General features: G+C 39.6%; 1 protein-coding gene across 1 annotated transcript in view; it reads left to right on the top strand.

Moving 5' to 3' along the window:
• UCK2 (uridine-cytidine kinase 2) overlaps positions 1-25,475 on the top strand; it is a 74,261-nt gene that overhangs the window by 30,285 nt on the left and 18,501 nt on the right. Inside the window, exon 2 of the mRNA XM_020979011.2 lies at positions 24,657-24,816. Within this exon, the coding sequence (XP_020834670.1) occupies positions 24,657-24,816 (160 nt within the window). The remainder of the gene's footprint in view (positions 1-24,656; positions 24,817-25,475) is intronic.

Here is a 25,475-nt window from a genome sequence, read left to right as displayed (position 1 = left end):
CTTCATGAGTTCAAATCCATCCTCAACGCTTGCTAGTATCTAGAAGGAAATGGCAAACCATTCTCGTATCTTTGCCACTTTGACATTTACTGCGGCATATCTGCTCCCTTGCTGCTGGATCTTCATCTCACCCTGAGGCTAACAAGTTACATTTCTACTGCATATTTTAGGTTTTCAAAGAATATTTTCTCATCAACCCTCTGAGGTTGGTGTTACTAGTGTTGTTTAGGTTCTAAATCTGCCTTCAACTTGTTGATATCTGAGTTGAACACAAGTCCTCTTTCCAAAGGTTTTCTTTGTCACTCACTGCAACTGCACTCAAGATTACAGCTTTTCTCCTGAGTGGAATAAGAACAATGACATTTAAATCAAATAATAATCTTATATCTGTATTCACAACTACTCAGTGAGGGAGATGGAGCAAGTATTTTTATCCTCGTTTTGCAGATGAAGAGGTACAGAGAATGCAGATGCAGAGAATCTTGGTGATTTTGTCTGAGAGAATAAGCTAGGGTATCGGAAGGCAGGTCGTCTTATACAGTCATTGAACTTTCTGTGTCTCAGCAGCTGTGTCTGTGTGGAATGGTTGGGGCTCCTGCAAGAAGACAAGGAGATGAGCTCAAGAGGCTCTCTGGAAGATCTCTGAGCAGTCAGAGTCCAGTGATGGCAATTGCTGTTTGGTGTCTTTATCATTCGTAGGCCTTGAGTGGTGGTTTTGCCAGCCACATGAGTGATGAAAGGTCTGGGTAAGCCATGAATCATGGGTCTGTAGATTGGCATCTGGGAGCTAGATGAATCTTTCCACTGTGATTGTTCTCTGTGGCTGTGACATGCCTAATAACTGTTTTGAAGGGAGCAAATGATAAGTTGTAAAACTATTATACAGGATATAAAATGTGGTTATTAAATCTATATATAAAAGGACCCTGTGAACTTTGAACTTCTCAGGAAAAGTTTTCTGAACTATGTCATTATTACTGAGAATGCTGAAGGAAGCAGAAGAAAGCACTTATTTTCAAATCTCTGACCTTGATTTCCTGGGAGGTAGGGAGGGGAAGAGGAAGACTCTCCCCTCAGTCTCAGGCTGGCTCCCCACATGTTTGGAAGAGGCCTGGCACTGACTTCTGCATTCAGTGATCCCTGTGGTCTCTCTGCACTAGCACCCTGGGCAGTGTCTGAGTCACCTGTCCTATCTAGGTAGGTGACAGCCATGTCTCTGAACCTTATCCCTCAGGAAGGCCAAGGTGCTAGGTCTTTATGCGACCATACCTCATGTTTGAGTGGCTTCACTCTGACTGCTGAATAAAAAGGATTCAAGAAGCCATCACTGTTCTCTTGCCATTAACCTAACAGACAGTTAATTGATAGTTCTGCCACCATTTCCTTTGTAGTATCTTTTGTTTGGTAGTTTTATTATTGGTAAAGGGTCTGCAGTGGAGTAGAAAGAACACTGGATTTGCAGTCAGAACTCTACTAGTTATGTTACTTTGAGCAACATGAATTCTTTGGATCTTAATTTCCTCATCTGTAAAACCTGAGGCTTGGCCTAAACCCCTTTTTTCTCTAACTCCTGTGATGCCATTAATTCTGTGGTGTTGTAACTTTACTTTGAATTTGGATCATCTCTTGCTCAGCTGTTAGTTGTATGACCTTGGTTAAGTCTCCAGGTCTTAGATTCTTTTCCTGACTGAGGGGGTGGGCTTAGATGAACACTTTCTGTCTCAAATTATTATGATTCTTCCTATTCATCCGACTCCAGTAACAACCTACTCCTTTGCTGCCTAAATTGTCTTCTGTATTCATTGCTTTAGGGAATTTTCTGAATTGACTCTTCCCTGTAGGAAAAAAAAAAGTAAATGTTTTATTAGAGACTTGACACTGAACATCTTGAACATCAATACAGACAACTAAACTTTTAGTCACTATTTACGTTCATACAAATACATTTCCTCAGAAATGTATCATTGAGAATGAGCATTATCTTATGACTGTACTTAACTGCATATGCCATTTTCCTAGATCATCTTTTTTGGTTTTGTATTATGTCACAAAGGAACTTTCAGATTTTTGTGTGTGTTCCTACTTTTTGGTCTTAATAACATTATAATATCCTGTTACATCAATGTATTGCAGTTTATTTAACTGCTCTCCTAGTGTTGGACATTTAGGTTGCTTCAGTGTTTTGTTTTTAAATTACAAATAATGCTACCGTAATCACAAATCGCAAATAATTACAAACTCTTGGAGCAGGTTTTTGTTGTTGTTTATACTAGCATTTTTAGGTCATGTTGCCTACAGTGGAATCATGGGGTCTATTAACTCTTCAGCTCTCTCCCTGCACCATATTCCTGGCTTTCTTACTGCTGCTTCAGAAGGGGAGAAAGAAACCAGGAAGAAGAGTATCGTAAAGGGTATGGATTATTTTATTCTCCACAGATGGTGAGGTAGGTGGGGAGATTGGCCTTCAGCGTTGTGCAATAGAAGAGGGCAGGTCAGGACAGTTCAGTGTTATCAGTTGCTACTTGGGGCAGATGAGGGCATAAGGGAGACGTAGAAAAAGATCATAGATCATCGTTCCAGAGCCAGCAACCACCAGGGACAATACCCTCATTTTACAGTTAAGGTAATGGCGGCTCAGGTAACAAGTGTCAGAGGGTGGAGTATGATTTAAAGCCGTTTCACTGTGCCATACATGCATGTTTCCAAAGCATCAACATTCAATATAAATTAAAATGATTTTTTATTCAGTCATTTAAAATTGGAGCACGTAGTAGAAAGAATCCTGGGATCTGGAGACTTGGATTTGAATCTTGGATCTGACACTCTTATAGGCCTTGGTTTCCTCATTTGAGAAGAAGGGGTAATAATCCTTAGACTGCCCACCGGACTGGGCGAATGCAGGGATGGCATGCTTATTAAATTTGTGTAGTACAAAGCTATGAGGAAGACATATTTTGGATGCTAAGATCTAAAGTATTTCAGCAAGTGGGAATGATGAATCCTCAGATCAATAATCCTTACCTTCCTTCAGTATTTAACTGAGGCGATACCCCAATGGAATGGAAGCCTTTCTAGGTTCCTCTGTTGTGGAGATTCTTAACTTTTTTTTTTGTGCCATGGATTCTTCCTCTCACAGCACTCCACTCCCCCCCCCAAAAAAAAAGTCTGGAAAAATCTGGGAACCCTTTCTCAGGAGAATGTTTGTAGATGCATAAATTAAAGTAAGTTTGATCACAAAGGAAACCAATTATATTGAAATAAAGATGGATTTTTTTTTTCCTCCATGAGTTCATAGACCTCCTGAAATCTCCATGGATCACAGGTTAAGAAACTTTGCTCAAGTTGTCATAAAATGACATCTAGATCTGGAGCTAGAAGTACCCTATAGGCAATCTAATTACATTTCTTCTCATCAAATGGTATTGTATTTGTCTATTAAATGCAGCACCTCCCCCAGTGATTTATAAGCTCCATGAGGACAGGGACTTCCATTTTTTCTCTGTAGACTCAATACTAGCATATTACCTTGAACAGAGTAGATACTTAATAAATGCTTGTTGAATTGAATAAGATGAAATAGGTAAGCATTTTGATTTTTACAAAACTAGATATTGGAATAGGGAGAAGGGAGGGTTTAGGATTATTTCATGTGAGAAAGACTTAGAGATTTTATTTTTTAATTATTTCTGTTTCAAACAATAAGCATTTATTTTCCCTCTTCATCACTCCCAAAGGGAAAACGAAACAAAACAAAACTCTCATAACAAATGTGTTAAGTCAAATGAAACAGAATCTCGTATTTTTCCCCCTGTCCACAAATGTGTTTCTCAATCTGCATGTAGAGTCACATTCTTCATCAGTTCTTTGGGATCATTGTGTTGGACATTTCATTGATCAGAGTTTGACTTTAGGTTTTTTAAAAAAGTTGGCTGTGAAGTTTAACATGAATCAGCAGGGTGACTTGGCTGCCCCTAAAGCTTATATGATTGTCACATTAGTAGATGCATAGTACCCAGAACAAAGGAGATAACAGTACCACTGTACTCTGTACTTAACAGATTACATCTTCAGTGTTGTGCTCAGCTTTGGGCTCTACATGTTTAGAAAGAAACTGGTCTGTGTTTCAGAGGGAAGTTCTGATGTTGAAGAGGTCTTGAAATAATGTCATATGAAGAACAGTTAAACAAAATGGGGATGTTTAATCTGAAGAAGAGTTGGAGTGGTGAGGGACATTAAACATGTGGAAGGAGAGATTAGATTAGCCCTAATTAAAGGACAAAATTAAGACCAATGAATGGAAGTCATCAGAAGGATTTTTCTTGTTCCATATAAGAAATAACTCCTTAGCAATTGAGTCATTAGAGGTGAGGTAGTTTGCCTTGCAATAAAATCAGGAGTCCTAGGACCATAGATTTAGTCAGATCAACAAGCATTTATTAAATGTCTGCTGTGTTTCAGACACTTGTGTTAAGCCCTGGGAATAGAGAAAAAGGCAGAAGACAGTCTCTGCTCTCAAAGACCTCAGTCTAATGAGGGACAGGGATGAAGAGACTGATAACATATAGACAGTTATGTACAAACAAGATATTTGTAGGTAATCTTAGAGGAAAGGCATTAAATTAGGAAAATCAGAAAAAGATTCTCAAATAATGTGGGACTATAGCTGAAACTTGAATGAAGCCAGGGAATGCAGGGGGTGGGAGACAGCCAGTGGAATAGGGAGATGGGTGAGGAACAGCAAGGATGCCAGTGACACTGTATTGCAGAGTACTTGGAGAGGAGAAAGGTGTGAGAAGCCCAGAAAGGAAGGAAGGGTTAGGGTTAGAAGGGCATTAAAAACCAAATAAAAGATTTTATATTTTAACCTGTAGGCAGTAGGGAGCCAGTGGCGTATATTTAATAGAAGAGTGACTTAGATTTAGAGCTGGAAGGGACCAAAGAGATCATTGGTCCACCCTCCTCCTTTTATAATGAAGTCAAGTGACTCAGGGAAGTGAGGGCATTTGCCCAAGGGCACTGCCAAATCCATCATTTTCCACCTTGACACACTGCCTCTTTCTGTACTAGAAGGGTTCAAATAGTGCCCGAACAATTAGTTACCTGTTAGGAATAGTATAAAGGGGATTCATTTTTGATTAATGAATTGATTAATCAGTCAACAAGCATTTATTAAGCTCCAACTATATACTAGGCAATGGCTACAAAGATAAAAGAGAAACAGTCTCTGTTTCTAAATGGTACTTGCAAAGATATATAGGTAATGTGCCCTCAAGGATAGGTGGGTAGAGAATTATGAGAATTCAATTCAGCAAAGTTCTGTGCATACTATGTGCAAAGGATTGTGCTATCTTCTGGGGATTAGATAAGAAACCTACCACATTTCTCAAGCAACCTAATAGCCTAATGTGGTTGGGGGGTGGGAGAATACATTATATATAACAAATAAAGGAGAGTGAGATTGGTTTGGATGAGTCGATGCAAAGCTATGAGATATATAAGGAGGGAAATAATGCTTCATGGGGTAGTGGTCTTCAGCTAGAAATTAGAATTAGTGTTGAGGACAGTTTGTATTTATTCATGGTTGTCTAGTTTACTGTGTCTACCACTGGGTTAGCTTGACAGCATATGTAAACATGTGTTTTTCCTAGCTCTTAAGTCCATTTTCCCCATCTCCCTCTTCCCAATAATCTGTTACTACTCTTCTTCCTGCCTGGCATAGATGTTGTTTCATGTGGTGTAGAATTCTTGACTTCCGTCCTAGAGAGAACCGTTGGAGATCCTCTCAGGCCAGCTGCTGCACAGGTGCAGTTTGTGTTCCGTTGGAGTAGGATGAGGGAAAGGAAGCCGTGGCTGTGCTGTGCCAGAAAGGGGAATGGCTCCCATGGGAGATGTGGTATGTGTTGGCACAAAGTGTAGCAGTTAAAGAACTAACGGTTGTTCCATACTTAATCTTAATCACCTTCCTTACTCTACCCCCTGCCTCAGGACAGTTGGTATCTCAGCCATTCAACCCTCTATTTAGATTTTCCTTTTAGTAGCTTTCTTCCCAAAGAACAATTTTTTTTTGCTTAGCAAAGAAGTGTTTTGTGAAAGTCATAATTTTATAGACTACCCCCTATTTTTTTAAACCCTGCCATTTTTGGCTTCTTGAAATTTGGGGACAGGGGAAAGTTTGGATCAAGGCTATTTCTTGCTGCCTACTAGTTAATCCAATATCAGCTTTTGGCAAATAAATCTACTACAAAGTTTTTGATCTATTTTGAGACAGTGAAGAAATAATGAAAAGGGAAAGGGGAGAGGATTCTGTCTTGTACTATGTGACCATAGGCAAGCTACTTGAGGTTTCTAGGCCTCATGGAAAGTTACTTAGAGGTCATCTAGTCTAACCCACAAGGCAAAAGAAATCCTTTCTGCAGAGTCCCAGATGATGCAGCATCCTTGCTGATCGGCAACAGTTGAAAAGACTCGCTGATGGCTCTTGAATTAGCCATCAGTACAATCTGTGACTGATCAGAGGGCCCAGAGATTGGGTATGTTCTCATTTAGACAATCAAATTCACAACTGGTAACCAGAGGAGAAACGTTCCTGGTTGCCAGTGGCGTTCTTGCTGTGGTCTTAAACTGGCTTAGCCACTGACTAGTTGTGCTAACACTAATTCTTGGGCAAATTACTCACTGACCATTACTCTAAATCTGTAAATGATGTATTGAACTCAAAGCCTTCAAAAGTCTCAACTCTAGAGTTTTGATATTTCCATAGCTAAGTGCTAGGAGTTAAGAATTAGAAGAGATCTTTAAGATCCTGTAGTCTAGCAATTCTTAATCTGGAATCTTTGAGGTTTTTTTTTTTTTTGACAATTGCACCTCAATATAATTGGTTTCCTTTGAAATCCTATGTATTTTATTCTGTGCCTTTAAAAGCATGATTCTGAGAAGAGGCCCATAAGCTTCACCAGATTGACTGCCAAAGGGGTCCAGGACACTAAAGTGTGAACAACTAACTGCTCTGGTCTAAATCCCTCATTTGTTAAGTGAGGAAACCGATCAGCCTAGCCTACCCTGTTTCCCCTTTCCCTTTCCCTTTTTTGTACATTGTGTCCATTATAGAGTAGGATAACTAATAAATATGTACGAAAGTGAAGATGTTCTCTCCTCAGCCTTTGATTCCCTAAAGGTGAGAAAGCTACACCACTTGAGGAAGGGGGTTAGATGGCTCTTTACTAGCCTGTGGGTTTGTGGGTTTTTGGTGTTTTTTTTTTTTGCTTTTTTGGTGAGGCAGTCGGGGTTAATAGACTTGCCCAGGGTCACACAGCTAGTAAGTGTCAAGTGTCTGAGGCTGGATTTGAACTCAGGTCCTCCTAACTCCAAGACTGGAACTCTGTTTTACATGTGATTTTTTTTTTTCTACTCTCTAGACACTGAGATTTGGCAGGGGAGTTGGTGCTGCTGCTACTCATTCAGAGGATGAGGGAAGGGGAAGGAGGGACAAAAACCAGATGGAACAAGCTTTTTTGGGTCTAACTGAATATTGAGTACATGCTGTGCAGTAGTAAGCCTTGCATTAATCTCTCTATATAGTCTAAAGAGTTCTTCTAGCTCTAAATTATCCCAGATTGTCAACAGTGGGTATACCATAAGCAGTCATAGGAAATGACTTTGTTTCTTTGGAGAGTTAAGGTGGTAGGTGAGTAATGATGATTTTGAGAATCTGAATGGAGCCGAAGGTGACATCCACCCCCTGCCTCATCCCCCTTGTGCTGCTTCTGGAAACATCTGTTAATGCACTCCTTGCTTAGGATTTATTTTTCCTGGGTATTTGCTGAAATGGGAATTATTGTGTTTTTCTTTGAATTCTTCCATTTTCCTTGACAGGAGGTTTTCTGCTTTTCTCATCTTGGAATGAGAATAGTGGTAGAAGTTTTTCATCGTGTTCCCTTCCTTAGGGATAGACTAGAGGAAGCTGCCCTGAGGCAAGTGTGTGTATGTGTGGGTCACCTGTATGCTTCTACACCATTTTGAGTTCAGTGGTCACCAAGGTGATTCTAGATTAGAAACACATGATATTTAATACATAGTATTTTCAAATTCCTTGTTTTGAGAGTCTTCCCGCCCTAATCCCTTCAAGCTGAAATTTCCCAACCTGCTTTTTTGGTTGCTGAACTCCTGTGTTCTCCCTCTCCCTCTCCTTTCCTTTCTAAGCTTGCTGTTTCACCTATAGGGTGGGGTCAGGAAGAAGAGAATTGATCACTCTTAAGAGAATGTCTTGTGTGAGGTGATTTTTTTTTGTATCTTCTTGGGTTTCTTCATGAGGTCCACTGATCAGGTAGTGAGTATCTGAGACTGGATTTGCACTTAGGTCTTCCTGACTCTAGGCCCAGTGCTCTGTTCTCTGTGCCACCTAGCTGCCCAAATTAAATAATAGCTAGCCTTCATATAGTATTTACTATGTGCCAGGAACTGTGGCAGATACTTTTGAATATTATCTCATTATCCCATACCCTGGGAGGTGGGTAATACTATTGTCCTCATTTTACAGTTGAAACTGAGGCCAACAGGTAAAGTGCCTTGCCTAGGGTCACAGAGCTAGTCATTATCTGAGGCTGGATTTAAATTCAGATCCTGCCTACTCCAGAGTATTGTCCATTGCACCACCTAGCTACCCCTATGATGACCTGCTTTGACAGACTTAGCTCTTGACAGCAATGCAAAGATGATAAGAGAATCCCAAAAAATTCATGGAAAATGCTATCCACATCCAGAGAAAGAACTATGGAGTCTGAATGCAGATTGAAACATGTCTCTTTTTGTTTTTTGTTTTTTCTTTCTCGTGGTTTTTCCCTTTTGTTCTGATTCTTCTTGCACAACATGACTAATGTGGAAATATGTTTAATATAATTATACATGTATAGCCTGTATCAGATTGCATGCCATCTTGGGGAGGGGGGAGAGAAGTGGGGAAAATTTAGAACTCGCAATCTTATAAAAGTGTTGAAAACTAAAAATAAATAAATTTAATTAAAAAATATATAGGATTATAAAGGAAACCAATTATATTGAAATACAGTTATCAAAAATATTTTTTAATGATTCCCAGACTGCAAGCTAAGAACCCTTGTATTAGGGGGATATGACATGCTGACAAATCAGTAAATAGAATGTATATACAAAATAAATTTCACGAGGGAGAAAATGCTAATAACTGGGGAAGAGGAAGAGCAGTTAGGAAGGCTTTCAAATTGTACCTTAGCTGACCGCCCTGGAAAAATTCATTGAAAATCCAGATGGGTACGTTGTGGGTGCAACACACGCATATACACTAACCCTAACCCCAAATGTGTGCTCTTTTTGCTTTAATTTCCAATAAACCTTCAAGTTCTAGGGCTAGGCCATTGTTGCAGCAGGTTTTGAATACTAGGTTGAGGATTTTGTAGTTTATCCCAAAGCTTTATAAGGAATGAATGAAAACATTTTTTAACAGGGAGATAAGTGGTAGTCATGTGGTCAGATCTGTTTTTGGCAGCCAAGTAGAGATTGTGTTAGGGAGGGAAAAGACTGGAAGGAGACCAGTGAAAAGGCTTTTGTGGTGGTCCAGACCAGAAGTGATAAACCTGAACTAGGGGGTAGTGGCTGAGAGAGTGAAGACAAGGGGGCAGATGGAAGAAAAGTTTGGGAGGCAGGACCAACTAACTACACTGGACAGTTGACTGGACCATAAAGCCAGCTGCTGCTGCAGTTGGTGGCATGGATGGATTACCCTGCCACCATGAACAGACCCAATTGGTGCAATGTTATCACACCAAGAAGAGTCCTAATTAACTCCAAGCAAGTCATAATGTGCAGTCCTATTGTCAGTTATTACTAAGAAGGCTTACTTCCTGTTAAATACTAGTTGATCAGAACACTGTATAGTATTATTAAGTGCCTGCTGGGTGCTAGGTATCTTGTTGTTCTGGGGATACAAGTAAGAAGGAAAGGCTGAAACAAGTACCTGTGTGCCAGGTACTTTAGCGATTTACAAATATCTCACTGGATCCTCAGACAACCCTAGAAGCTAGCTACTCTTATCCCTATTTTATAGTAGAGAAAAATGGAGGCAGACAGAGGTAAAGTGACTTGCCCAGGGTCACATGATTTAGGAAGTGTCTGAATCTGTATTTGCATCCAGAGCACAGTGCTCCATCCATGGCACCACTTAACTGCCTGTTAGATGAGCCTAGTAGTCTGGAGAAGACTTTTGGTAGAAAAGAACTGTGTAAATGTCAGCTGTTATTACTGACCAGTCTAGAGTTTGAGACTTCAAAATCAGCAGGTTTAATTATTTGGGGGAACTCTGTGTCTATGGTTGGCAGAATTCTGTAGGCTTCCCACCCACCCTGGTCACAGGTATTGCATTAAAAGATCAGGGTACAGCATAAGCCAGTGAGCTGAAAGCGAGTATTGAATTCAGCACTGCAGGCACTTTGAGAATACTGACCTATGTGAGGCCCTCTTGGTGTTTTATTGGATAGGAAGGAAAGGAGTCCTCACTGGTAGCCTGTGAAAGCTGGTTGGCTACATCTGAATGCAGAGGAAAGTTTGTGTAGGACTAGTGAGTGACGTTGGGCATGATGAGCAAGGCAGGAAGTCAGTATTAGATCTGGCCTCAGGAATAGGACTGCACATTATGACTTGCTTGGAGTTAATTAGGACTGTTCCTGGTGTGATAACATTGCACCAATTGGATCTGGTCATGGTGGCAGGGTAATCCATCCATGCCACCAACTGCAGCAGCAGCTGTTGCTCTTCAGTAACAGAGTGGTGGAGGGAGGGGAAGAATGGGATCTAGGTAGTTATGGAACATAATCTGAAGAAGGGGAAGGAGGATATTCATAACTAACTCACAGTACTAAGATAAGGAGCACCTCCCTAGTTCATAAGGTAGATCCAGGGACAGAAATCAAGTCCCAGCACCTTTAACTTATGCCTCCCTCTGATATTTTACGCATTTCATGCCTGTATCCTAATTATTCTTAAGCTTTGAATTGCCATATAAAACAAAGATAATATAAGAGAAGCTCTTATATAGCTTTAACTCATAAATGTAAGCTATTGTTATTTTCCGTTCTTATTGGCAGTGAATTCCTTTTGCCTGTTTAAAATATGACCAACTAAAGAATTCTGGCATGTTTGAGGTGGAAGAACCTTAAAAATAATTTGGTTCTACCCCTCGTTCTAGGGTGAAATTAAGGCCTAGAGAGGTTAAGTAATTTGTCCAAGTTTACTCTACTAGTTCCCGTCTTTCTTGGTAGAATTTATGCACTACCTGGTAGACCCCTTCAAACTCTAGAACTATTGTTGCATGATAATTCAGTTGCCTATCTCTTACTGCATCTGCTGTGGGTAAATCTTTACATCATCCATGCTGATGTGAGAGAACAGTTTTAAGCAAGGTTGTGTCATCTTGTCCTTGGCCAAACAGTTACATGTGAAACAACCTTGTGTGAATCAGTTCTGATTGTCTTTAAGGTCCCTTTCAGTTAGCTACCTCCTATATAAGGTAGTTGAAATCCAGGGAGGTTTAGTCACTACCCCAAGAGTTTAGCAGAAGATGGATGGATGGATAGATGAAAGGAAAGAAGGAAGATTGATTTAATCACATACAGATATCATGTCATTTGATCCTCACAACCACCCTGGGAGATATCCCCATTTTATAGTTAGCAAAAGTATAAGATGTGAAGTGACTTGCTGATGGTCATGCAGATAAGTCTGTGAATTTATATTTGAACTCAGGCCTTCCAAACTCCATGCCCAGTACTCTCTCCCAAATGCCAACTAATTACCTCAAGGTGTAAAGGCCTATGACAGTTCTGTTCTCTAGGGAAGTATTGTGAAATTCAAGTAGGATGGGGGTGGGGGGAGTGGCACTAAACCATACACAAATTTCCCTGCATATTGACTTAGAAAACAAATTATTAACATTATCTGTGTTTTATTATGCTTTTTTATTTTGTTAAATATTTCCCAATTACATTTTAATCTGGCTCTGGCCCACTCAAGAGTGGACTTTTATATTTGACATCTTTGCTCTAATGGACTTTTTTTTTTATTGTTGGTGTTTCTTAAAATTTTTTGAGTTCCAAATTCTCTCCCTCCACCCCATTTCCACACATTGAGAAGGCAAGAAATATCATACCTATTATACATATGAAGTCATGTAAAACATTTCCCCATTAGCTATGTTGTGAGAAAAAGAAACAAGCAAAATAAAAAGATATGCTTCAGTCTGCATTCAGAGGCCGTCAGTTCTGTTTCTGGAGGTGGATAGCATTTTTATTATGGGTCCTTTGCAATTTCCAGAGATCATTGTATTGATCAGAATGCCTAAGTCTTTCACAGTTGATCATCGTTTCCATGTTGCTGCTACTGTGTATACACTGTTGTCCTGGTTCGGTTCGCTTCACTTTGCATCCATTCATATGTGTCTTCCTCAGTTTTTTTCTGAAACTATTCTCTTCTTAATATTGATGTTTCCACAGCAGTTCCTGTGAACCATTTTGATTGGGCCCATGGCTGGTAATTTACCAATTGCCCAAGTGAGTAACTTGCAGCTCACTGCATATTGATGTCTTTTTAGCTATAGCAATACTTCTCAAAGGAAACATTCTTTTTTTTTTTTTTGATTAGCAGTGGGGTTAAGTGACTTGCCCAGGGTCACACAGCTAGTGAGTGTTATGTGTCTGAGGCTGGATTTGAACTCAGGTCCTGCTGACTGCAGCACTGGTCCACTGCACCACCTAGCTGCCCCACAAAGGAAACATTCTTAAGAAGTATCATTCTATTTCTAGATACCCAGGATGTATTCCCAATTTAATTAGTAGTTTGAGATTGTGGGCTTTGTTCTCAGCCCCAGATGAGTTGCATACATTTTGGGTGCCTCAGTTTCCCTGTGTCTATAACAGTTTTACAAAACTAAGTCTTTCATAGCCCCTCTTAGCCAGAATGAAGTAATATCAGGGAAGCATGGCTTGAGTTTCCTTTGAGAGGGTAACTATATAAATCATTACTTAATAAGGAAAGAGGGTGCTAATTTGCACAAACTTTTGATGCTTATGCATAATCCCCTCATTTGCAGAACCTGTAAAGCTCAGTGGGTATCTGTCTACACAGGACAGGGGGAGGGGAGAGGAAGAGGAAGCTGCTTTTCAGAGAATTGCCTTCTGGGTTAGTCAGCTGCAAGGTAAAGGTAGCATCTAGAATGAACCTACATTTTCCAATGGTAGGTCAGATGATGGAGTAAAAGAAGGAGGCTGCCTGGCCATTGTAGTTTAATGTCTAGCATTTTGAAATCTGTGGCATAAGGAACCAATGTGAGACGACAACACGGGCTGGCTATTTTAAGCACTGAGGCCATGCTGTTGTGAGGTTTTTCTTCATCAGACAGAGCTCTCCTGCCTCTGATCCAGCTGCCTCTGGGTGTGTCAGCCAGACAGAATCCTGTAAATGCCCACTCAAAGTAGAAACTGGCACTTGCCCTAAATAGCTGTCACCCCACCCTTATTCCTACTGCCCATGGGAAATGCCAGCTCAGTTCTCCCACAGCCAGACTCAGTCTACAGTCCCCTGAAGGCCTGATCCCTTAGCTGGTTTAGCTTTTCTCTTGTCAGCACTCTTGAGCAGTGACTGTGAAGAGCTTATAGACTGATGGAAGGACGAAAGGCTGCCAGGTAACATGAGCTGAATCAACCATTTCCATTTTGGGTCTGTTTAGCAACACTGAATCTGAACAGGTAGGTTACAGTGACTTAGGTTTAAGGTAGAGATTCTTAACCTGAAGTCTATGGAACATATTTTTTAAAAATGTTTTGATTATTTCAATAAAATTGGTTTCCTTTGTATTTCCTGTGCATTTAATATTATTCATTATTCTAAAAAGGGATCTGTTAAGAGCCTCTGTTCTAGGGGATGCCCTCACGAACAACCTCACACTCTACTTAAATCAGTTTAGCTTAGCACTTAAGTGAGGGGTGCCAAGGAGAAATAAACCTCTTAGAAACTGTGTTGAAGAGGAGTATCAGTATAGTAATAAAGTAACGGAGAGAACTAGGTTTGAATCTTGCCTTTGACACTTAACTGTGTGACCTGTGGACAAGTCACTTGATCTTTCTGAGTTTTCTCATACTTAAAATAAGGGCAGTAATATTTACTTCCATGGTTATAAGAATTGAGTGAGATTTAAAACACTTTCCAGACCTTCAAGCAATCATGTAAATATTGTGTATTATCATTGGGCCCTGTTTTCCTGGTGACTTTGAATGAATGAATGGATAAATACTTATTCATCATGTTGAATCCTCAGTACTTGGCTGTAGTGGTGTTTTTCAGTCGTGTCCGATACTTCGTGATCCCATTTTGGAGTTTTCTTGGCAGAGATACTTTACCGGCTCATTTTATAGATGAGAAAACTGGGGTAGACAAGGTTAGGTGACTTGTCCATAGTCACACAGCTAGTAGGTGTCTGAGGCCAGATTTGTACTCAGAAAAACGAGTCTTCCTGACCCCAGGCCCAACACGCTTGTGCCCTGTGGCACCACCTCTCTGCCCCCCCTTTGGGCAAGTTATTTAATCTCTCTGCTGCCTCCTTTACAACGTATCTAAAACGAGGGAGTTGGAGTGGGTAGTTTCTGAAAGTGTCTTAACTACAGTGGTTCAGTACATTCAGCAGTGACCTCAGTCTATTATGAAACACAAACGTCTCTGTTTTTTAGACTATCAATTCATTTCCTTGCTTCCAGTAAAACAATGTGACTATGTCACTCAGCATAGTTGACTGTTGAGTCTCCTTCCCATGAGATTTTTGTAACCAAATGATACCTTTTCCTTTGCTTCATATTCCTAACAAGCTGGATTATTCTGAACATAGTAAAAACCCAGATTGCATAAAATACCAAATAGATACTTTTCCACAATGTTTACACACTAATAACTGGAATCCAATCCTTTTATATCTCATTTCTATTTACTCATTTTTAGAGGGGCACACGAGATGATGACAGTTTCTTGGACTTTAGAGAATACTTTAGCTTTTTAATATGCAAGGCAAAAACATAGCTGGTCCAATTTATTCCCCTTTAAGAGGGTCAGTCATTTATTGTGGAAACACAGAATTTCAGAGTTAGAAGGGATCTCATCAGTTATCTAGTCCAACTGAAATCTGCAAAAAAATCTCTCCTAAACCAAGTGGTTGTCCAACCTTCAATTTTGGACAGCTCTAATTGTTATTTATTTTTTTCATATAGGAAGATCTAGGACAAAGAACAACATCTTTCACGTACTGTAAAACAGCCATCATGGTACCCCCCGAGTCATCTTCTCAGGGATGGGTGAAATATCTCTGCCTCTCCTAATAGGACATGTTTCCAATGTCCTTCATCATTCTAGTTGTTCTTTCCTGGACTCTTTCCAGCTTTTAATCATGTCCTTTATCTCCTTATTCCTGGATGCATTTCTTTAATTTCTTTGGTTTTTTTAATCAGCAAAAGCTTCCTTTTTCTTAGACTACCACACTTCCATTGAGAAAGAAAAACAGAATCCCTGTTAGGAGCATATATAGTTAGGCAAAGCAGATGTCCACATTGGCCATATTTTTTAAAAAATGCCTTCAGGAGGTAGGCAGTAGCTCATCCTGAGTCCTTTGAAATCTTGATTGATCGTTGTGCTGATCAGAGTTCCTCTTTCACAGCTGTAACTTTGTAAATGGTTCTCCCGGTTCTGTACACATCTTCCCAGCTTTCTCGGAAGCCATCCTTTCATCGTTTTTTACGACACAGTTATATGCCTTCACTTGAAGCCATCACCCGATTGATGGGCACCTCTTCAGTTTCCAGTTATTTGCCACCTCTTAGTTTGTTTGGCTTAGAATAAATCCCTCCTTTAATCTACTCTCTCTCTCATTCCACCTATCCTTTCCTTTCCTCTTCTGTTTCCCTGTGGAGTTTTGAGTGAAAGTATTTCTGTCTCTCTGTGTGTGTATATGGGTATGTATATGTATATATCTTTCCCTCTCTGACCAGTTGAGATGAGAGTAGGGTTCAAGGGTCACTCACTGGTTCTCTCGCCCCTTCTTCCTTGTTTGCATAGACTTCTATTTATGTATTCGATTATATGAGATAGTTTCCCTTAACCTTTCCCTTTCTTTTCCCAATCCCTAGAGTATTCCTCTACTCCCTTTCATTTCTTCTTTTTAAGATCATCAAGACGTAATAGAACTCCCAGGCTTTCTAGTTAGGTTTCCTCGCGATTGCTAATAGTGATAGGATTCAGAGGAGACACATGTACAGTCTTCTCATAATGGAATGTAAACAGTTTATCCTTATTTGCTTGTGTTTATCTTTTTGTTTGTATTCATTCCTGTGTTTAAACTTCACAGTGTCTTCATGGCTCTGATCTTTTCATCAGGAATGCTTGAAAGGCCTCTATTTCATTAAAGGTCAATTTTCCCCAATAGGATTATACTCAGTTTTGCTGGATAAGTTATTCTTGGCTGTAAGCCTATCCTTTGCCTTATGGAATATCATATTCCAGGCTCTCCATACCCTTACGGTGGTGGCTGCTAAATCATGTGTGTACCATCCAGAGAAAGAACTGATGGAGTCTGAATGCAGATCTGAAGCATACTATTTTCAGTTTTTTTGTGTTGTTTTTTTTCCTTTTGCGAACTGTAATTGTTTTGAAAACTTTTTTTCTTTCACAACATTGCTAATATGGAAATGTTTTACATGACTGCACGCGTAACTTATATCAAATTGCTTACTGTCTTAGGAAGGGGGAGGGTAGGTAGGTAGGTAGAAAAGATTTTATTAAAAATAGTAATTGTCTTTACATATAATTGGAGAAAATAAAACACTGTTTTAAAAAAATCATGTGTGATTCTGACTATGGCTCCTTACTATTTGTATTTGTTTTCCAGCTGCTTGTATTACTTCTTTTTTGACCTGGAAACAGGATTCTAGCTATAATGTTTCAGGGAGTTTTCATTTGGGGGTTTCTTTCAGGACGTATCCAGTAGATTCTTTCTTCTTCCACGTTGCCCTCTTTTTTTCTAACATCTGTCTAGCTTTATGGTTCTTTGTGTTATGTTGTTGAGGCTCTTTTTTTTTCCATGGCTTTTCAGATAGCATAATGATTCTTTTTAAATAAATTTATTCCCAATTGCACATAAAATTTTTTAACATTTCATTTTTTAAAATTTTGAGTTCTGAATTCTCTCCCTCCCTTTCCTGTTCCCCTCCCTGAGATGATAAACAATGTGATATAGGTTTCACATATAGCATAATGATTCTTAAATTCTCTCTCCTAGATTTGTTTTCCAGATTTTTTTTTTTTTTGCTATGAGATACTTTATTTTTCTTTTACTTTTTTTTTAGTCTTTTGACTTTGTTTTATTTCTTGTTTCATGGAGTCATTGTCTTCTCTGGTCCATTTTAATTTTCAGGGAGTCTGTTATTTGGGCAAGGTTTTGTACTTCTTGTTCCAAGCTTTTAATTCCCTTTCCCATTCCTTCTTCTATAGGTCTCATGTTTTCCCCGATTTTTTTCCTTTAGCACTCACATTTTATTGATTAAAAACTTTTTTTTAACTCTTTTGTTTCATCTCTCCCAAGAAATCTAGTTGAATTTGTGCACCCAAGCTGTATTTTCCTTAGAGGCTTTGCTTGTGGATGTCTTGGAATAGCCCTGTTACCGCAATAACTTTTTATAGTAGGATTTTTTTTTTTAAAGTAGGACTTTGGACTTTGTTAGTGCTGGGCTCTGTGTACTCCTTTTGGGACGTCAGGGACTGGGCCTCCTAATGCTTTCCTTAGGGCATTGTGTTATTTCAGGATTTCAGGGACAGCTCAGGCTGGAGTGCTTCCAAAGTGGTCTGATCCACTTTCTTCAATTTCCTTGTCACAATTTGGTTGGGTGCATTTTTTAGATCTTCTTGGAGGAGGGAGGGACAGGACAGGAGCTTCCTGTTACTTGGACGTCTTGGCTCCACTCCTTGTGTCTTTCTTTCCTCATTGCCTATTCTAATTCCTTCCATTTCTTTTTCTATTTTTTTTTTTGCTATAGCTAGCTTTTCTAGTACAATATTGAATAATAGTGGTGATAATGGACATCCTTGTTTCAACCCGGATCTTAGTGGGAAGGCTTCTAGCTTATCCCTGTTACAGATAATGCTCATAATAGTCTTAGAAGAGTCTACTTATTTTAAAGAAAACTCCGTTTATTCCTGTACTTTCTAGTGTTTTTAACAAGAATGAGTGTATTTTGTCAAAACCTTTGCTGCGTCTGTTTAGATAATCATAGGATTTATGTTGGTTTTGTTATTGATTTGATCATTTATGCTGATAGTTTCCCTAATACTGAATTAGCCCTACATTCTGGGTATAAATCACAGCTGGTCATAGTGATCTTTGTGATGTTTTGCTGTAATCTTCCTTGCTAGCACTTTATTTGCATTTTTTTTGGCATAGGTATTCATTAAGGAAATTGGTCTATAGTTTCTTTCTCTTGACTTTTCTTTCTTTTCTTTCTATCTTGGTAAATAGTAAATTTTTCCCAACTACGTGTAAAAATAGTTTTCAACGTTCATTTTTTATAAGATTTTGAGTTCTAAATTTTCCTCTCTTTTCTTTCCCCCTTCCAACAAGCAACCTGAGATAGTTTATACATGTGTAATCTTATTAAACATATTTCCATATTAGTCATGTTATGAAAGAAGAAACAGAACAGAAAGGAAAAAAAAACCCACCAGAAACAACAGCAAAAGTGAAAATAGTATGCTTTGCATTCAGACTCCATAGTTCTTTCTCTGAATATGGATAGCATTTTCCATCATGAGTCTTTTGGAATTGTCTTGAATTATTGTATTGCTGAGAATTGCTAAGTCTATCATAGATGATCATTGTTGTGCTTTTCTTAATGTAGCTCAAGACTTCTTCAATTTTCTTGGCCACTGCCTTTTAGTTCTCTTTGAGAAATTGAAGTCTCTAATTCACTTAACAGGTATTTCTTAAACACCTACTTTATGCAAGATATTGGGGGTGAAAAGATTAAAATGAAGTAGCTGTTGTCTTCAGGGAGCTTATATTTTCCTGAGGAGTGATACAGTAGTCTTTATGTAGTGATTTAAGGGTTAGAGTAGTGTGCAGGTGTTGTCTCATCTGATCTTCACAATAACCCTGGGAGGTAGGCATATTATTATCCCTCTCTGCCTTAGTTTCTTCATCTGTAAAACAGGGATAATAATATGCCTACCTTACAGCTAGTAAATGTATGAGACTATATTTGAACTTCCTGACTCCAAGTCTAACCTTACGTACTGAGCCACCTGGCCACCTACAGGCACATAAATACAAAGAATACACAAAGCAAGTCAAATATGGAAAGATTGGTAATAACTAAGGAGATTAAGAAATACCTAATGTAGGAAGTAACCTAAGCTGTGCTTTGGACTCTGGAAGGAACGCAAAGGCAATAATAGAGAGTAGAGGCAGAAGTGAAGAGGTACTGCATTCTAGACATGGGGGACTGCATGTTCAGCAGCCTTTTATTTATTGCTTCCTGTTTCCAGATCACTGTGCCGGGTAGGAAATTTGTAGGAGTAGAAAGATTAAATCTGCTCTCATGGAACTTGCCAGTAAGTAGGTTATAGGATCACTGAGCGTTGCTGCTGAGATGGATGGCACTGACTTTGAGGCCTTTGGAGAAAAAGGCCTATTCTATGAAATACTTGGTCTCATCCCTAGAGTATATTTTCTGATTTTAAAAGCTTACTTCTACACTGTCTGAAATGCTGTCCATAACATTGATTCCTCAGTCCATACAGATTCTTTTTCGATCTCCCAAGGGCACAGAATAGAGTACCATTCTATGCTGTTGGTCTACTTTAAGTTGTCTGTGAATTCGGGACAGTAGCCGTTGGACTAGGTTAAGCATCTCCTTAGAGAAGACTCCACTGTGCCATTGTGGAGGTAGGGGAGTATAGGGCATTCCATTTTGTTATTAGTATAGTCAAGTAGCATATTCTCCTGACTTTTAAAAATTCTGTATTGGTTCACAAAAGTCTTATTATATTTCTTAGAATTCCTCGTATTTGTCATTTCTTACAGCACAGTAATAGGCCGTGACCTTTAACCATAATTCCCAAGTGGTGGCTGACACGTAGGGTCACAGGATAAGTATATGTAGCACATCAGAGAAATACAAAGCAAGAATACTTTGGGAGGTCCAAGAGGGCAATATTGATCGAGGTGATCAGCAGAGGCTGTGTGGAGGAGGTGGCACTGAACAGTTGGAAAAGGAGGAGGAAGGACATTCCTTAGAGTCAGGGTACTTCTGCTGATGCCCAAACTCCCCTACCTCCACAGTGGCAGAAAGGAGTCTTCCCTAATGCAGTGCTTAACTTAGTTCATGGCTACTGCCTCAAAATCAAAGACAACTTAAAACAGACCAATAGCAAGTCATGTTTAGCTGGAGCAGAGAGTATCAGGAACGAGGAAGATAAAATAAAGCTGGAAAGGTAGCATGTTGGTAGATTTTGGAATGCCCTGCTTGCTGGTCAAATAAAGATGTTTGAACTTGGTTCGCTAGGTAACAGGAAACCACTGAGTATTGTGAGCTAAGCTGGGACAGTGACCCTTAGTCAACATATAATAAGAACTGGGTGGAGATACGATATTGCCTTGGGTGGTAACAACAACTTGTGTCTCACTGCCTTGTCCACATGGTGAATAGTGGCTGCTTTGTATTTCCAACTAGTAGAAGCCTTTGCCATACATACATGTCATTATATATGTACATATTTTCAGAAACGTGTTTTAATATCAAAATTTATGCATGTGCACACACAGTGCATGTATAGACATGTGTGCATGTGCACATACCAATACACACCCACACTACACATACATTATACACGTGCATATACCAATACACACATGTGTACATATGTCGTGTATGTGTATGTGTGTGACATTGATTTGGACTTTTTCTTTCATTGGTGCCGAGTCCCACAGAGTATAAAGGATATGCTGACACCTGCAAAACATAGATATCACACACTAGTGCTATCCTATTGTAGCATCTATTTGTCTTATTCTGAGTCATGTTTATGCCCTTGAACTCAACTCTGCTAGTCTTTCTGTCTTTCCATTACGTTGGAAATGATTATTGAATTATGATGTAAGCATGGGAAGGGACGTTAGTGACCATCTAATCCCCATATTTACAGATGAGGAAACTGAGGCCAGAGAGATTAGGTAACCATATTTACATAAATCACAAACAAAATGGGGATTTAAACCCACATCTAACTTCAGATCCAGTTTAGGGAAGGCTTAAGTGAGTACATTTTAAGTGCTTTAGTGGGATACCTTCTGGAATACATTCTGAAGAATCCCTCTTGCAGTTCCAACTCCCAGCACTGAATCCTCCTTTACATAAAGAAAAAGTTAAACAAAAACAACATAGAGTGACCGTGTTTGATAGTATATGCATCATCATGTAACTGTAATTCCCCACCGTGCTTCATCATCTCTTCTCCAAGATTGTTGTAGTTACTCAGAATGTCACACAGTAATGATTAGTCCACCTAACTGGCTTTTATATACAAAAATAATTGTCAAATTAATTTTCCATCCCCATTTTGTAGATGGTAAAGCCAAGGCATAGTCTTATCTGTTATAATACTGATAAGCCCATAAATAAAATTCCCAATCTAATCCCCATATTTTATTTTAAAATGTCAAGCCTTTTGCTTTTACTTTTGTTATTTCTGGATAAATCCTTTTCTTACCTCTCCCCTCAGCATTGGACCCTCCTTTATGATAAAAGCTCAGCAAAAACAACATACAATGACTATGTTTGCCAGTGTATATACATCACTATGTAACTGTTGTTCCCTGCCTTTCTATTGAGAGATGTCCATGCTTCATTATCTATTATCCAGAAACAAGATTGTTTATTATAGGTACTCAGAATTCAGCTTCCTTTTATCATTCGTATAGTCACTGAGTAGAATATTTTCCTAATTCTTATTTTACTCTGTATTAGTTCATAAAAGCCTTATTATATTTCTTAGAAGTCGTCACATTTGTAATTTCTTACAGCACAGTAATAGACCATGACCTTTACCCGTGATTTGTTCTGGGCAACCACAAAAAGGTCCTTCTATAAATATTTTGGTATTTAGGGCCATTCTTTCAGTCTTTGACCTCCTTGGGGTATATGCCTATTACTTTCCCCAGTTATATCATACTGTAATTAGCTGTTATGATATAATTCAAAACTCCCGCCTTTCAGAGATTCCTTTGGGCATTTTCGTTTGTTCTGTTTCCTCATTATTCAACTGATTACTTCTATAAAGTGGATTTCATTCATAGTGTCAGGCGATTTCTGTAATCTGAACACACCCTTTGAATTTCACATTTGTGAACTCAACTTATTTTTTTCATTAACTAAAGTATCATATTGTTCCAAAATGATCCTTTTCCATTATTTGATAAAAATAAGAAAATTAAAAGTTCTAAAGGGTGAGTGACTACACCCATGCCATCTTCCCTCTATCCAACTCAGCTTTCTAGAAAGAGAACACGAAGACCAGGACCATCTGCTAGACTGTGGATCCATGGTCTTCCAGATGGATTTTTAATTTATACAAATTAATATCTGGTTCTTAAATTATAGACTCGGGTGACATACAGGATATAGATTTGAAGTCAGAAGTTGTTGTTAGTCATGTCTGACTCTGTGATCGCATTTGGGGTTTTCCAACTTATTTTACAGATGAGGAAACCTGAGGCAAACAGTTGCCCAGGGTCACACACCTAATAAGTGTCTGAGGCCAAATTTGAACTTGGGAAGAAGAGTCTTCCTGATTCTAGCCCTGGTACTCTAACCAGAACGCCTACCTTTGTTATCTTGAATAAGTTAATTATCCTCTCTGAGTCTCACCTTTTCGTATATAAAATGACAGAGTTTGTGTCCTGTCAAGTCTACAAGCATTCATTAAGGGTCTACTTACTATGTGTCAAGTACTGTGCCAAACACTGGGAGTACAAATAAAGACAAATCAGTCCTTTCCTTCAAGTAGCTTATAATCAAATGGACGGGGAACCATGGAACAACTATATACAGTATAAATTGGAGGTAATCAACGGGAGAAATGCTGTAGCATTGAAGGGAATAGACTTCTTGAAGAAGGTGGCATTTTAACTGAGACTCAAGGGAAGCCAGGAATGGAGGAGGGAGGAGACCCTTCTAGGGCCGTGGCTACCCAGTGAAAATGCATGGAATCAGGGTGTTTTGGGAGAGGAATAGCAAGGAGGCCGGTGTCTTCCTGTTCTAAATCTATAATCCCATGCCCTTGTGTATTTTTACTGAAATGGTCCCACCTTGTTTGTGTTAACAAGGGCAGTTTTATCCAGAATTTTACAAGATATCATAATGAAGTTCTCAAAGGAAACTATAGGGACTATAGAATGAGGTTTTTGTATCAAGTCTCCTTAAGGCATAACATACACAGTTGTCTGTAGTGTGGAAAAGACTCTGGACAAGAGATCTCATTTCCAGACCTGTTTCTGATTATGTGCCCATGGGCAAGTCACTGTATCCCAGTTTTCTCATCTGTAAAGTAAAGGGGGTTAGGTGAGATCAGTGATTCCTAACTTGTGTGGGCCGTGGACCTTTAGAGAGCAAGGGAGTAGCATAGGCTTTTACAAGGTGTCCATTTATCCAGGACATCCCAATAGCTTGGTGCAGAGGTTAGCAGGTCAGTGTGGTGACCTATGCAGGGTACTATGGCTTTTCCCCAAAATGATAAGGTTTATGCTTTGGTCTAGGACCATGTAATGTTTCAAAAGGAAATGCCATATTTAGAGGGTGACCTTGTGTTCTAGACTTCAGGAGCACAGCAGCTTTTACCAGCACAAAAGAATTATCCAGCTTACATGATTAAGGACATGCATAAAAATGTTCCAGTGAGGGCTGTCTGGAATACTACAAGTACTTTCTGGTTACCTGGAACTGATTATTCACTTTATTATCTAGGAGTTTGCACATCTCTCTGCTTTTTTCTTTCCTTGCTGAGAAAGTAGCATGATGTAGTCAAACAGCATTAGACACCAAGTCAAAAGACCTAGGTCCTAGGTTTTTAAATCCTAACTCAGAATGTGATTATGGCATGGTCATAGCAGGTCACTTAACTCTAGAACTCTTCATTTCTTCACCTAGAAAAATGGGATCATATTATTTTATTAACCAAATTCTGGTGGGAAAAGTTAGCAAATCTTAAAGCACTGTCTAAATAACAATTATTCCCTTCCTTCTCCTTTGTACAATTTCATTATCTTTATGCCTCTAGCTAGAGGCTGATGGGGCAGAAAGATAAGAGAAAGGGAAGTCAGTCAAACTAAAATGAGATTAAATTTTTTTTAAAATTTATTATCTGTGCCATCCTTGTTATGGGTTATTGAGATCCATATATGTTGATGAAGTAGGGAATTATAAGCACCCACAGGTCCTGACTTTCCACACCCCTAAGCTTGCCCTCCAGCCTAGGGAGATGGGGCCTCTCCCAACCTGTTACCTTTCTCCCTTGTAACCTAACCACCAGTTTTTGTTCTCCTGTTGCAGTCTTCAGTGTGTTCCAAAATTGTGCAGCTGCTGGGCCAGAATGAGGTGGATTATCACCAGAAGCAGGTGGTGATCCTGAGTCAGGACAGCTTCTACCGGGTGCTGACCGTGGAGCAGAAGGCCAAGGCCCTCAAGGGCCAGTTCAACTTTGACCACCCAGGTAAGGAAGTGGCACTGTCTAGTTTGGTGGTAGGTGGGGGAAAAGGAAAGAGGGAGGGAGAGAGACAGACAAGACAGGACAGGAACCCCCCTGCCCTAACCACACTGCATGAGCATGTGCGCGCGCGCGCACACACACACACACACACACACATACACACATATTCAGCACTCTGGCTGCCTACATGCTCACAGCTGCATTTCCCCACCCTCTGGCGGCCTTTATCAGCACGCAAGTCCTGCCCCTGTGGGGAATCGATTAGTGATTAGCAAAGCAGTCCTGGGTTTCTGCCAAAACATTGCTCTTCTAGCCATCCTGCTCCTGATCTTACCAGGGATTCCGATTTCTAGCTATATCAGTGCCCTTTGAGTTGATCTGAAACTGGTGGAGAAGGGGGAAGGAAAGCTGGACTTTTAAGAAGAGGGAGAAAAAGTTCATCAGGACTAACAAGTATATAACAGCCTGATGTTACATGTGTTGTTCCACGATTATGGCCACCAGCTTCTACAAAGAAAGGAGGAGAGGGATGCAGGCAGAATGCATTACCTTCTTTTTTAAGGATGTGCCTGAAATGAGAACCCACTTGTCATTGTGTGCTGGCTACCAAGTGCCTCATTACAGGGAGAAAAGTCAATAAACTCTCAACACTTGTGGGTGTT

This window comes from Phascolarctos cinereus, unplaced genomic scaffold, assembly GCF_003287225.1.
Source record: "Phascolarctos cinereus isolate Bilbo 61053 unplaced genomic scaffold, phaCin_HiC Scaffold_5;HRSCAF=322, whole genome shotgun sequence".
Lineage (NCBI taxonomy): Eukaryota > Metazoa > Chordata > Mammalia > Diprotodontia > Phascolarctidae > Phascolarctos > Phascolarctos cinereus.
The sequence above is the reverse complement of the archived record's forward strand: the minus strand, read 5'-3'. Positions and strand labels throughout refer to the sequence as shown.